The sequence below is a fragment of the Podarcis bocagei genome (assembly GCF_964188305.1).
Source record: "Podarcis bocagei genome assembly, chromosome: 10".
Lineage (NCBI taxonomy): Eukaryota > Metazoa > Chordata > Lepidosauria > Squamata > Lacertidae > Podarcis > Podarcis bocagei.
Genome location: NC_138135.1, coordinates 36,671,987 through 36,686,203, shown reverse-complemented (window position 1 = coordinate 36,686,203; position 14,217 = coordinate 36,671,987). Strand labels below are relative to the sequence as shown.

Genomic DNA, 14,217 nt, shown 5'->3' with positions numbered 1-14,217 from the left:
CCTCCCTTTTACTGAAGCATATTTATTGAGTGCTTACACTCCGCAAGGTGCCGCATGGAACATAGATATGACCTAATCCTTGTCCAGAGGGCATGGTGTTTATGAGATACTGTTCTAAGAAGGGAGGACACCTGTCATCTATCTGCATCATCTCAGAAGAGGCTTTCCTCCTCCCTTACCTGGAGGGGATGCATACCTCTTCTGAGATTAGGCAAGCAGTATTTAAGAGCACATAAATAATGACTTTCCCCTCAGAACTGTTGCTTCCATTCCTATAGAATATTCATGCAGATTTAATCAAGTAAACGCATTAAATTAAACTACTGAGATACCTTTAACTGAGTGAAGCTCAATTAAAAATGGTTTGGGGGCAAGCAGTGACAACCCTGGAGTGCCCTGGTTGCAGAATAAGTGGGAGACAAGGCACTGATTATAATAAATAAGGTCTTTCTTTGTTATCTTCGCTGTGCCTAGACCACTATGAAAAAGGGAGTCCTATTGCCAACAAAATGAGGAACAGAACACTTGCAAAAGGAAACCTCCGGGAGCCTCCTGTCCCTGAAGTCTCTTATCGTGGGAAATAACAGATCTGAACATACCCAGGTGTTTCACTCCCACAGCTTTAGGTGTTGCCACATCAGATTCGGGACAGATGGCAAGTCACCTTTCCGATGTCTGGCTCGAAGCAGGGCTTGTGGCAAGGAGAGAAACGAGGCAAGGCAATGAAAACCTCTCTCTTGCAGCAGTGGTTCCTTACGTCCCTTCTCAGTTGTGTCTTCATGTTGGGATGTGCTGAGAAGGAGCCAGCACCCAAAGGTAAGGGAGGAATGGCTTGAATTCCAAAGAGGTGGTGAGGCTGTGGGGATTGGCACATAGAGTAGGAGGGCTCATCCAGATTGAAGCAGCCATTCTAGCTGAGGTACTGCTGCTCCCAACTGAGAACGTGGGAAGCATTCTGAAGGCAGCCATGAAGGCTCATCGCTTCTGCCTGTGAAATCTGATAAAAACTTTCAAGGAGGGTTGGGTACAGTGTGTTTGTGTGCGTTCGCTTGGCTGTGAAAAGAGGCTGGCTATACCTTCCTCTACTTCTTAGGTACTCCTGAAGATGCAAGAAAACCAATACAGTTGGAGGATGTTGCAGCTGTGGCCGCATTTGTCAGTGCAGCTGAGGTGGTTGTCGTTGGATTCTTCCAGGTTTGTTGAGATGTCTCTGTGGCTGTAGACTTAAACTAGACAGGCCTTTCATGCTGGGCACTCTAGCACAACCTCCTTACAACCCTGTATTATGTGGAGGACCGTGTAAAAAAGAGTTGCTCCCATCTATGGTTGTTAAAATTTTGTCAGCATAAGTACCATATTTTTTGCTCTATAAGACTCACTTTTTCCCTCCTAAAAAGTAAAGGGAAATGTGTGTGCGTCTTATGGAGCGAATGCAGGCTGCGCAGCTATCCCAGAAGCCAGAACAGCAAGAGGGATTGCTGCTTTCACTGCGCAGCGATCCCTCTTGCTGTTCTGGCTTCTGAGATTCAGAATATTTTTTTTTCTTGTTTTCCTCCAAAAACTAGGTGCGTCTTATAGAGCGAAAAATACGGTAGTTGGACTTTTGTGAGCAGTGGCGGTGTCATAGGAGGACAATATAACACCTTAATGCTGTCTGGTTCAGGAAGGAGATTGTGGCTGTAGTGTGAGCACACAGTCCAAGTTCCAAAAGCATAAAGGTAAAGGTACCCCTGACTGTTGGGTCCAGTCACAGACAACTCTGGGGTTGCGTGCTTGCTCTATAGGCTGAGGGAGCCGGGTTTGTCCGCAGACAGCTTCTGGGTCATGTGGCCAGCATGACTAAGCCGCCTCTGGCGAACCAGAGCAGCACACAGAAACGCCGTTTACCTTCCCTCCAGAGCAGTACCTATTTATCTACTTGCACTTGACGTACTTTTGAACTGCTAGGTGGGCAGGAGCTGGGACCGAGCAACGGGAGCTCACCCCTGTCGCGGGGATTCAAACTGCCGACCTTCTAATTGGCAAGCCCTAGGCTCTGTAGTTTAGACCACAGCGCCACCCGCACCCAAAAGCATAGATACCAAAATTAAATCTTGAGTACATATTTTTCTCCCTCCTCAGTTCTCGGTGTGTTTTCTGAAGGCCATTTCTCACATTTATGGCCAGCATCAGTACTTGACATCCTCTGGCAGCTTCCAGGGCCCAAATGACCCAGTAAGGATCAATGTTTGTCATGGCTTCTCCTCACCAGGCAGCTACAAGCTGCTGCTACTACTATATCCCCCCCCCCCCCAACACTATAGAACACCTGATATATTGACACTGGAGCATTGTAGGAAATTAAAAATGGAGTTGTCCAGTGCTAATGGGAGGAATGTCACTGCCAAATGGGGGTGGCGTTTCCTGTTTTGTCACAACAAGAAGTGCTGCCGCTATTGCCCTGCACCAATTGTCCTGCTGCTTCTGCCACTGATTTCTGGTGGGATTGTGCCAATTTCCAGTGAGCTTGCTCTCCAAGTGTTGCATGATCTCACCGGAAATTGGCACAATTGCACTGGAAATTGGCGCGATTGCACCGGAAATCAGCACTGATGCCGCTGCTTCTCTGCCAGAAGAATCCCCACAAAACAAACCACCGCCAAGACTCAAATAAAATGTGTACAAATAGAAGGCGCCTTCAAATGGAGGACTGTTCTCTGTAAAGTAGGACAATCAACAATCCTAGCAGTAGTTCAATGGACTTACTAAACATTGTGCTGTACTTCAACCGAACATGGCACTGCTATTGTTAAAAATATCACTGTCTCTATAAATACACTGTACAAATGTGAAGCCAAGTTTTCAAAGGCTTGGAATTTGGTTCGTCCAGCTAAAGCCCAGTTCATTAATCACTGAATACTCAAAAGCGCTTTCTTCCTCAGTTTGAACTTACCAATGTGTTTTCAGTCCACACTTCTGCTTCCACTCTAGAACCAGCTGCTCAACAATAATAATAAAATGATGAAGAGGCCTTTGTTTAATATGAGGTCTCTCTCTTCTACCCCTGTTATTTACAAGCCAACTTCTTTTCCCCAGTTGAACCACATTAGCTGTGAACTTGGTTTCAATCTCACTTTCGATCTCTGAGAATTTTAACTTGATTGAAGACAGTTTCAGGAAACATGTTTTAAAGGGCCAACTGTCACTGTTATTTGAGATGTAGAAAGGATGCAGAGCAAAATTATCTTAAAATATTTGATAAGTTGTGCATTTCTAGTCTCTGAGCACTACCTCATTTTATACTGAGAGTCTCTCTAAAGATGCAGGGAGGATTAGGACGGAATGGGTCAGAAAACAAACAGCTATGTGTGGTTCACTAACACCTTGACATCCTTTTTGATGGTGGCAGGGAGAGATATTTAATGTGTTTTAATGCCTACTCTTTAAGTACCCATGAAACAGTCTTAGAATCTCAATAAGTAGATAAAGATTGCTGTATTGGCTCCAAAGGACAGAAAAGCAGGTGGTATCTCCCAGTGAGGAAGTGCTGTCGTCTACAGTCTCAGGGCCTAAGGTTCAACAGAGCACAAAGGAAAGTCAAGCACTCTGCACTATTTAAGGAGCCTCATGACTTTAGTTGCATCTGGTTTATAATTGCAGCCATGGTAGCAGGAATGTATTGCTCATTCTCTTTTAAATACAACAGGTGACCAGTCTGGAAGGTCATCCAGAATATTCATTTATTGAGGGATGTCCAGTAATCCTCGTCATGGAATACTGACTCATGCAGAATAAGGGCCACTAGAGAAACCTGTTTAGGAAAGTTTTTAATGTTTGAAGTTTTAGTCTCTTTTTAGTGTTCTGTTGGGAGCCGCCCAGAGTGGCTGGGGAAAGCCAGCCAGATGGGTGGGGTATATATAATAAAATTATTATTATTATTATTATTATTATTATTATTATTATTATTATTATTATTATTAACCTGCACGACTACAAGTAGCCGCTAGATGTCAGTATCCTTCACTTAAATTGCAGTGGAAAGCCAAAGCCCTGAAGAAAATCTGAGGCAGCGATTTCTGCCTACAGAGCTGCTTTCTTAGTCTTTATTTAGTACATTTTCCTGCTCTATTTTTCTCCATTCCCCCCCCCCCCATCCTCCACCTTTCTCTTTTTCTCTCATTCTACCTCTTTAAGGGTACAGCTACACTATAGACTGAAACGACTTTGATAGTGTTACAGGGTAGTCTGGATGACTACTCATGGGTCCCCTCCAACTTGTGATCCTGTATTTATGAGCTTAGAATCTATAAGAAGAAACCTGCTGAACCAGCCAAAGAACTTCCTTTGTTAAGGTAATGGCTTCAGCTGGCCAGTTAAGTACTTCCATTTGCATGTCCAAAGAGTGAGCTCTGTTGCCACACAGACTAATGGGCAAGACTTCCCATCTTACCTGGATGCCATCATAAGAAGGAGAACAAGAAGTCAAATGAGGAGGACTGGGCGTGAGTTTTTGGCTGACGCTGGGAGCTGGAGACACAGAGGCTTGTCTTGTTCTGTGCTGAACTCAAAGCTGTGGCTTGAGACATCCATGGAAGCCAATCTCAGGTTATGTGCCAGAACCCATTGACTCTCACCACTCAGAGATTGGGGTGAATGCAAAAATATTTATTCCCTACGTACCCCAAAGGTTCAATGAGATGTGCAGAGTGTCTCCTCATGGACAATTTCCAGCACCTTCCCCAGTTTCCAGGACTCTTTGGGGAAACCCTTCCACTTAAAACTGGGTTTATAAGTGATATAAATTTGTAGCATAGGATTGTGGCACTCCCTCCCATTTTTTTTTCATTCTCTTTCTTCCCCTCTCCTTTTCAGGATCCAGAGCGACCAGAACTTTCAGAATTCCTTAAAATGGTACAAGATATGCAAGATGTACCATTTGGGCTCTGCACCTCCTCTAGTGTTCTTTCCCATTATAATGTCACAACAAACACCATCTCCCTCTTCCGTATGGTAGGTTTTTGTTTTTTCGCTTGTAGTTCTGCTGCTTCCAGCAAACAGGTCAGTGGTGGCTGATGCCCATTGGAATTGGTAGGGTAGAAGGCAGGGAGGCCAACAGCAGGTGGCGCCATAACCAAGGACAGGCCAAGCCAACTGATTCCAGTCTTTAACCTCAGTATAGAACTCAGTAAAGAGTTCTATAACAAGCAACACTGAGGCAAGGAGGAGGAAGCTGAAAAGCCATTCTAACCCCCTGCTTATAAGTAAGAAGGCAGGAAGGTGGAGGGTGGCTAAGTCATACTAACGTTGGTGAACAGGGCTCTATTCACCCCAATGAAGAAGCCTTCACTGATCCAGGTGCTGCTGTAACTTGGTGTGTTAACTGGGTTCTCTTCTTCCAACAGTCTCTTGGTAGAAATCAATATTATACTCAGAAGGAGAGGCTAAGTCTTTCCAAGAGCAACAAAAAAGACCTGGAATGCGCTAGGTAGGAATGTTGGCCCATGAAATCTGTACGCTCTACATACAAAGCATGAAGAGAACAACCCCTCCTCTCTTTCTTTTAAAGGCCAATGGAATATTTTGGAAGGACTTTAGTTCAGCTACAACTTTGCTAAAATGAAGATCAAAGGCTTGCAATCCTGATTAACATATGCCCAGTAACCATAGACTTGTAGACTTTGGCAAGATACGTATGACTGTCTCATTAAAAACAAATTCATGTCAGCTGCCCTGTGGCAATTACTAGAACCTCTACATAACACTTGACCACTGCCTTGCTGTTCTAAGATTGAACGGTCACACGCATCTGACTTCCCTGTGCAGTGAGAAGGTCCAGGGGGCAGAACTTAAGTAGAGTTTGATTTCTTTGGATCAAGAGATCAGTGGAGCCGCATAGTGTGGATACGGGTCATCAGTTTAGGAATCAGGCAGAAAATGTAAACAGCTTGTCTATGGATACCCTTACATGGAAAAATCAGATCTAAGCAACTTGTTGTGCAAGATAACACCCCTGTCTGGACACAGCCAATCAGTTTAGGCTAGGTTTTTTGATGGATACATTTCCCCCTGTTTTCCTATCCTGATTGCTCCTTCAGTCAACTACTAGAATTCTCTCCCACCCCGAAAATATCATTGCAATAACTGTTTCAATTATTGCCATGCAAAACCACAAGTAAATAAATAATAGATTAAATTGCTGTTTTAGATTAAAAGCATCCAGGATTTATTTATTTTTAAGTCATGCTCCAATGGATGCCCTCTGGGGCTAGGGTCCCAATCTCAGCAGGTATAAGTCTGTTAGCAAAAAAAACCCCCTCACCAACAAGGGCAGGGCTGCAGATGCAGAGCAGTCCAAGCAAACCCCAGAAAATCAGTCTCGGAACCAAAACATGATCCAGAGGCAAGGCAACAGTCCAAGATCAATATCACAGGGAGTTCAGGCGAGATACAACACCGCAAAGGAAATAACAAAGAGCCAGAGTCCTGTGTTGTTTCCAGCATCTGGAAAGCCCCAAAGCGAAACCTTATACATGCTGACCTCCTAGACCACATCCTAAGCACAGCTGCTAATAGTGAAGGTGTTCCAGACATTGCTTACTTAGAAGGAGACCCCTTACAAGCCACATGGCGGATCTGTATCTGTAGATACAGGCTACATTGCTGCCATTCAGCTCCCTCAGCTCTGGACCTTGAGGACCTCAAGTGTTCTTGAGGACTAGATGGTGGTGGCTCCTCCTATGACAGCCCATTGTTGGTTTCAATGGACCCTTCCTGCTCCTCCAGACCCTTGGCCAGTGGTGTGTCTGATGTGTCCTCTGAGAACCCCCTGACTGACACCAGGTTGGGGCTATGCATGAGAGGTAGCCATAGTGATGAAGACCCTCAGAGGGAATAAGTTAGCTTAGGGATCAGCAAACTTTTTCAGTAGGGGGCTGGTCCACTGTCCCTCAAACCTTGTGGGGGGCCAGACTATATTTTTTTTTGGGGGGGGATGGACAAATTCCTATGCCCCACAAATATCCCAGAGATGAATTTTAAATAAAAGCACACATTCTACTCATGTAAAAACACGCGGATTCCCGGACCATCCGTGGGCCGGATTTAGAAGGCGAGTGGGTCGGATCCGGGCCGCGGGCCTTAGTTTGCCTATCCATGATTAGCTGGTGCGCTCACCCCCCTTCCATCTCTCATGGGGCAGGCTACAGTCTATGGTATGTTGCTGTCCCACTGCTATCAAACGTATGTTTAACTTGAACCTGCAGGACAAATAAAAGAGCAGCAGGAAGTGACTCCTGGGCATGATGTCCATTAGGGGAATCAGCTGGATCAGACTAATTAAAATGTACAGGACTTCCTGGAGTAAGCCATAAAGTCTATGGGTGGTGGTGAAGTGAAATAAAATTATGTCTGAATATCTTTTTTTAAACCCTGCACATAAAGCAGCATCCCTTTCTCTGATATGGTAGCTTTCTATTGAGGGTTAAACTATGGAACTCGCTCCCAATTGGATGGCTTCTTTTAATGTGGATTACACAAATTCATGGAGGAGACGGCTGTCAAAGGCTACAAGCCATGACTGGAGTCAGCAATGCTTCTGAATACTAGTTGCTGGGGTGGCACAGGACAGAAGAGTACTCTTGCGCTCAAATCCTGCTTGCTGGTTTCCCACAGGCAACTTAACAATGTGGCCACTGTGAGAGCAAGCTGAAGAACTAGATGGGCCACTGGCCTGATCCAGAAGGTTCATCTTAAGCTCTTATGCTGTTGGTGTTTCATTCAAGCAAGTGTTCTCCTTCCTGCAAGCTGAAGTAGCATTATTCAAGAAGGCGGCTGCTGTTGAAGTTTGGTAAACATGCTACAGAAAGGAATAGTCAGGTTAAGACCGCTGGTAGAAACTTAAGGTTGATGAGTGGGGGCAGACAAAGCCATTCTGAGCACAGGCTCCACATGTGGCCAGTGAGGAGACGCTGGCACATGCTAGCTCATCCTGCAACTGGCTTGAACTAATGGAACTTAGGGAGGAAACAGGCAGGCCTTAAGTTATCTACCTTACCAACAAACTTGTTTTCTCCTGCTCTGGAGGGTAGGACTCGAACCAATGGATTCAAGTTACAAGGAAGGAGATTCCAACTAGATGTGTAGAAAACCTTTCTGACAGTAAGAGCTGTTCACTAGTGGAATGGTCTCCCTCAGGAGGTTGCAGACTCTCCTTCTTTGAAGGTTTTAAAGCAGAGGTTGGATGGGCATCGGTCATGGATGCTTCAGCTGAGATTCCTGTATTTCAGGAGGTTGGGACTAGATGACCCTTGGGGTTCCTTTATAGTTCCATGAGTCTAAGCAGTTACTTAAGGAGGAATCCGCGAATGAAGAATAGCTTGCCTTTCTGTCTATTGCTGCTGCCGCCCAGTTCTGGTAAAATATTGCAAGTCTTACTGCTTGACTCCCATCAGTTAGCGCACTCTTACTTTTGCTTTATGTTGGCCCTTCATGGCAAGTCCATTTCCCCCCTGAACAAATGCCCAAGGCAGGGACAGATCAACTAGTGTTACCTTCTAGGCTGGCTCTCTCTCTCTCACCTGGCGGCCCATGCTCTCTTCATCCTCCCTCTGCTACTTGCCCTTCCTGCCACTAGGCCAGCCTGGCAGAGCTTTGCTGCTGATTTCCAACTCTCTTCAGCCTTTACCAGTAGTGACTTTCAAAAGGGCTAGACAGCAAAATTCAAATCACACTAGTAAATGAGCTGTGGTCAGGAAGGTATCCCCCGCCACTCCCCTCTCTGTGGGAGAGGTGGCAAAGCTAACAATGCTCTTATTTACTTACTGGCAGAAGCCGGAGAAGGAATGGAGGGGGTGTACAAACACAGCCCCCATTGGTAACCCGACATTGCAGTTCATAGCAGTGCACAGGAAATCCTTCAGCTTACTTTGCGTAGGCATATTGGGAGCAGCTTCCTTGGCTAGGTAGCATCCTGGTTTGTTGTGGTCTTTTGTCAGCCCAGAAGCCATCAGGGAAGGAGGCGGCTTGCTGGGCTGTGTGTGCTGTGTGTGCTGGGGTCCGAATCCTGGGGCAGAGCAGGTTAGCGCTTCCAGTGCTGAAGAGAACTTGGTCGCTGCAGGCATAGATGCTTGCTATATCTAGATGTAGGGGTAGAGCGATGGGTTAGTTGTAGCTTCCAGTTTAGTACTGGAAGTTGACTATGGGTCACGCCAATCTTTTTCTTTATTAGGGAGCCAAGTCTCTATAAACAGCAGCAAGTCTCTAAAAAGCCCTTTATCCCAATTACAGTGGTAACTCGGGTTACAGACGCTTCAGGTTACAGACGCTTCAGGTTACAGACTCCGCTAACCTAGAAATAGTACCTCGGGTTAAGAACTTTACCTCAGGATGAGAACAGAAATCACGCAGTGGCGGCCGCAGGAGGCCCCATTTGCTAAAGCGGTATCTCAGGTTAAGAACAGTTTCAGGTTAAGAACAGACCTCCAGAACGAATTAAGTTCTTAACCTGAGGTACCACTGTATAATAGTGGCCTTATTCCTCACAGCTGGGCAAGGTAACTTGGTTATGCCTTTGTCTGGGATTTTAAAATGTTGTGCAAGTTAGAGGCAGCTGGTAACCTATTTGGAATGGAATACTCTCACCTTCACTCCCAAATTTAGGATCATAGAGTTGGAAGAGACCACAAGGGCCATCAAGTCCAACCCCCTATTTATGAAGTACAATGAAATGTGGCAAGTTTGTTAGGATGACTCACCATTAACTTTGTATGTAATTTCAACAGGTGTTACAAATGGAAACCAGATTTCACTGGCCTGTTTCCATTGGTCGTAACGTTCTTCTTCCAAAGACGCTTCAAAGATCTGTACTATGAGGGAAATAAACATCATCATTTGATTGTGGAAGGCCGACAACCTAAATACACCCTTCTAGATTCATGTTTGTCCTTAATATGAGATAAACAAATAGATGCAGCTAAAATTAAACTAGGTTGACAGAGTAGATATACAGCTTTGCCAATCGTCTTGCAAAAAAGTTGAAGAATTTATATAGTTCCCTCTCAGCCTGCCTTCCCTTGAATAAATTTGGAAGAAGTGAAAAGAGGTGCGGGGAACTGAGGCAGGAGTCCGGAACAAAATATCTGTAGAATTGTGAAAAAATGCATAAGAAAATGAATCTGACTGCAATTAATCAAACAATTATTGCTTCATTCAAGCAAGTCCAGCTGTGTTCAATGGGACTTATTCCCAGAAAAGCGTGGATAGCACTGTGGCCTTAAGTTGCAATCCCTCCTCGCTTGCCTGGGAGTAAATGTCATTCAGTGCAGAAGGACCTAATTCTGGGTAGACATGACTATTGTACTCCAGTCAAACTAATACAAGCAGTTTATGGCTCTGGCCCGGATTCTAAGGCCTATTGCTTTCAGTGAGACAAGCCTAATGCATTGTGATAAGAGCAGAACAGGGATTGTCAAACTTCTGCCACGCTTAACCCCCTTAATTGAAGAAAAGACTTAATTTCCCAGGAAACATAGGTAAAATCTGCCCTGCATTGGAGTTATTTCGAAGGTTTACTTTTTCTGCCTGTGCAACCCATTTGCATTTCCTCCCCTGTTCTTTCCAGGGTTCTCTTTGGCGTGGGGTGAATTTGCATTTGGTGCCATTTTGACACTCCCTATAGTTCTGTGAATGACAAATTCATCTTTCCATTGACTTTGTAAAAACATCCCAACAGCTTCTACTTTCAAAGGGACTCTGCACTTGCTCAGAAACACTGTGCCATTAAAGAAACAACAACCACAGACACACATTCCTGGTTCCCTTCATAAATAACTGTTTCTATGCATGTAGCTTTGTTAAAGCCTGTTTTAACCCCCCCCGACCTTTATGCACATTGCATGTCTTCCAAGAACTTCAGCTTGAGATAGCATCATTTTTGCAATAAAAATAACATGACTCTTGAGCCCTGGCCCAATCCAGTGGGATTGGATGGGTCACACCACCCAGTGTATGTGGGTGTATAAATGTTTGTAGGTATGTCAATAGAAAACACACACACACACACACACACACACACACACACACACACACACACACAGATTTTTTTTCTAGAACAGGGGGGAAATGCAAAGCATTAGACTTGATCAATGTTCTTGCAGTAGTTTGCAGTCTATTCCAACCCCCAATGAAGACACTTTCCACTGACTCTGGTGGTCCTTGGAACCATCCCAAAGTTTTATGTACTCTGGCTCACTTTAGTTTAGTGCCAGTCTAACACTCTTTACTTTCCATGGAGCTGCTCTTGTTTTCCTTCCAAGCTGATGAGAGAAGACTCAGCCCTCAGTCCTCTCAGCTGTGACCTGAAGAGGGCTAGCAATTCACCAGGAAAAGCAAAAGAGAACTATGTTGGTAAACCTGTTTCTGGAAATGACAACTCCATTTATGGCGTATGACAGTATAGGATTTCTATGTGCCAATTCCTAAGTTCCATATATCTCGTCCATAATTTTATTTTAAAAAATAATCACAAGGATTCAGCTTTGCCTTGCTGGGTCAATACATTAATTGAACACCTTATTATCCCTCTGGGATTTCTTGTTGAGTTTTGTTTCCTGCCTGCCACCTATTAAGAGGTCCATCAGGAAGATAGATCCAGGAAGATGTCAAAGAATCTTTTCCAAAAAAACGGTATTTGTGGAGCCTGAATATTTTCTTTTCTTGATCTGCTGGAAAAATTCCTCTATTTATTGGAGAGGATTCTTGCTTGCACAATGTTTCCAGGAAATCCATACATGCCTGTGCCAGTGTTTATTAGGTTTAGAAGTAATGAAGTGAGCAGGCAAATATTTTCAAAAAGGGAAGAGATTTAGGTTGGTTTAAGATCCTTTTTCCAGAGGTCCCACAAATGTTTGCTTGCTAATCCCCATATCTCTAATGTCTAGGGCAATTTAATGCAACTGATAACAGTCACATCTGATTTTATTTTTAAAATGTTTCTATCATACCCTTCAGTTTATGGCAAAAGAGCAAATTAAAAAGTTTATTCGAGGCTCTGGGATAAATCAGTAGGATAGTCCTCATGAAAATCTTAGGCCAAAAGTGAACCATACACAGGAATGTGTATTGTGTGTTTGTGGGAGTGGAAAGATAATGTGTTGCTGCCTCACAGCTGGGTTGCATGGAGATTAACCGTACAGATGAATATATTTTGGGGGGGGGCTGAGGTCGTAGAACTTCCATAATCTGGCTAAGGACCCCACCCTGGGCAGGTTTGGGTGCATCATACAAATAATTTACTGGGCCCAGAGACCCTGTTGGCTTTCCTGCCTCCCAGGACACATGTCGTTGATTTTGCAAGTGTTTTAAGGGACAATGGGTGACAACGGTGAGGCTATTTGCTTCGCTTCAGGTGGATAACAAGCGGCAAGACCTGGAAATCAAAGACAGCAGCGGAATTGACGCCACCAAGCTGAGTCGCTTTGTTCGGATCAATGAACTCCGCTGGGTAACTGAGTACAACCCTATGGTAAGAAAGGACGTCTCTATAGCATGCTGGAGCTATACCTAGGCATTTGAATACCGAGTTCACTTTGGAGAGAACAAACCCATGAAGTTACTGCCCTGCGAATGAGTTAATTGAATAGTGGCAGTGATGGCCACCAACTTGGGTGGCTTTAAAAGACGAATGGACAAATCCGTGGCTATCGATGGCTACTAGCCATGGTTGCTGTGCTCTGCCTCCACAGTTAGAGGCAGCAATGGTTCAGAATGCCAGTTGCTGGAGACCACAGGAGGGAAGAGGGCTCTTGGCTTGAATCCTGCTTGCAGGTTTCCTACAGGCATCTGGTTGTCAAATGTGAGAAGAGGATGCTGGACTGGGTGGGCCACTGGCTTGACCCAGCAGGCTTTCCTTCTGTTCTGATGTCTCTCTCCCTAAGCTTTCCTTATTTTTCCTACCTGCTGCTCCTTCAACCTTCCCGTCTTCTGTGAACCGAGAAACCGAGCGGGGAGCTTGACGCAGGGCCTAGTACGCTGGACCTCCCACAATGCTCCAAATCCCACAGCTCTTGAGCTGGAAGGCTCTTCGAGAAATGCACTCTCTGACCTTTTCTTGTGAATTCTGGAAAATACACACACACACACACACACACACACACACACACACACACACTTCCCCTTCTTTTTATTGACACAGAGCCTCTCTCAACCCCCACCCCCCATCCTGCCAGTCTCCCTGTGGGTGGGTGTAGCGCACAGGGAGGTGGCAGGTCAGCTGTAGGGTGTCCACAGGCCCTTGTTTGGCTTGTGGGCGATGGGTGGGGGGAAAGTGCAAGGGGAAGGAAAAAGTCAGATGACAAATTATCCGCCGACGGGAAACTATGCGAGAAGCCCATTGGCAGTGCCAGGTGACTTGAGGCAATTCACAGAGGGCTAGTGTGTGCAGCTCAGTCATTCCCAGTGATATATGGAGAGTTCCAGGTCTACTTTCCATGTTGTTAGCATCCAGTCTGCTTGGACTTGTGGCTTTCAAACACAGTTCAGATCGGTGTTGAAATGTTTTCCAGGCTTCTGCTATGTTTTTCTAAATGGGAATGATAGCATCAGAAAGGTATATTTGTGCGTGTGTGTGTGTGTTCTTGGTTGCCATTGCAGTGGTAACACTTCCGCAGGATTTTCCATCCTTCGCTTCTTAAGGTTTGCAGTCTAACTCAGAGAAGCAGCTTAAGCCAAATGGTGGTATATATCACGTTTAGAATAAAGACTCACGTAAGTTTTTTAAAAAATAGGAAATATAGAATTCCATGGTGATTAAAAAGTGTACATGCAGAGTGGTAAAGAAAATACATGGAAATGGAGCAGTGAAGGATGCATTCTCGCATGCTGGGAGTAAGTCCTGTTGAACTCAGTTGGGCATCCTTCCCATTAAAGAGGTAATGGACTGAGCTGAAGATCCTAAAAGCTGTGTTTGACAGGACAGCCAGCAACCTTTAGGGCAAACACAAAGACTTAACATTGATGAACATTAAAAGGACAACTGGGATCTGCAATCTCAAATGTGAACTGTAGAGAATCAACTTTGTCAAATGCAAACAAACAAGCAAACAAACAAGCCCCCGCCCTCGATATATTCTTGTCCTATGCTCATGATGCTAATAACAGGGCTGTCACACGAGGCCCTACTTTCAATACTGTTTGTGCTTGCAAAAGTTTTAGGGTGGTAACCTTGCTTCACTTCCACACCCC

At 44.9% G+C, this 14,217-nt stretch overlaps 1 protein-coding gene and 1 long non-coding RNA gene across 3 annotated transcripts in view; one reads left to right on the top strand and one right to left on the bottom strand.

Annotated features, from left to right (window-relative positions):
- The first annotated feature begins 493 nt into the window (after positions 1-493).
- The window catches only part of ERP27 (endoplasmic reticulum protein 27), a 20,699-nt gene continuing 6,975 nt past the window's right edge, over positions 494-14,217 (top strand). Inside the window, exons 1-4 of one of the 2 annotated variants that reach the window (XM_081212104.1) lie at positions 494-816; positions 1,094-1,194; positions 4,852-4,989; positions 12,383-12,499. In XM_081212104.1, coding sequence (XP_081068230.1) covers positions 672-816; positions 1,094-1,194; positions 4,852-4,989; positions 12,383-12,499 — 501 coding nt within the window. In that variant the 5' untranslated portion in view covers positions 494-671. The remainder of the gene's footprint in view (positions 817-1,093; positions 1,195-4,851; positions 4,990-12,382; positions 12,500-14,217) is intronic. The other variant, XM_081212105.1, reaches the window with a different exon arrangement.
- The window catches only part of LOC308596826, a 20,644-nt gene continuing 18,983 nt past the window's right edge, over positions 12,557-14,217 (bottom strand). The window contains exon 5 of the long non-coding RNA XR_014012719.1: positions 12,557-13,959. This is a non-coding gene — a long non-coding RNA (uncharacterized lncRNA). The remainder of the gene's footprint in view (positions 13,960-14,217) is intronic.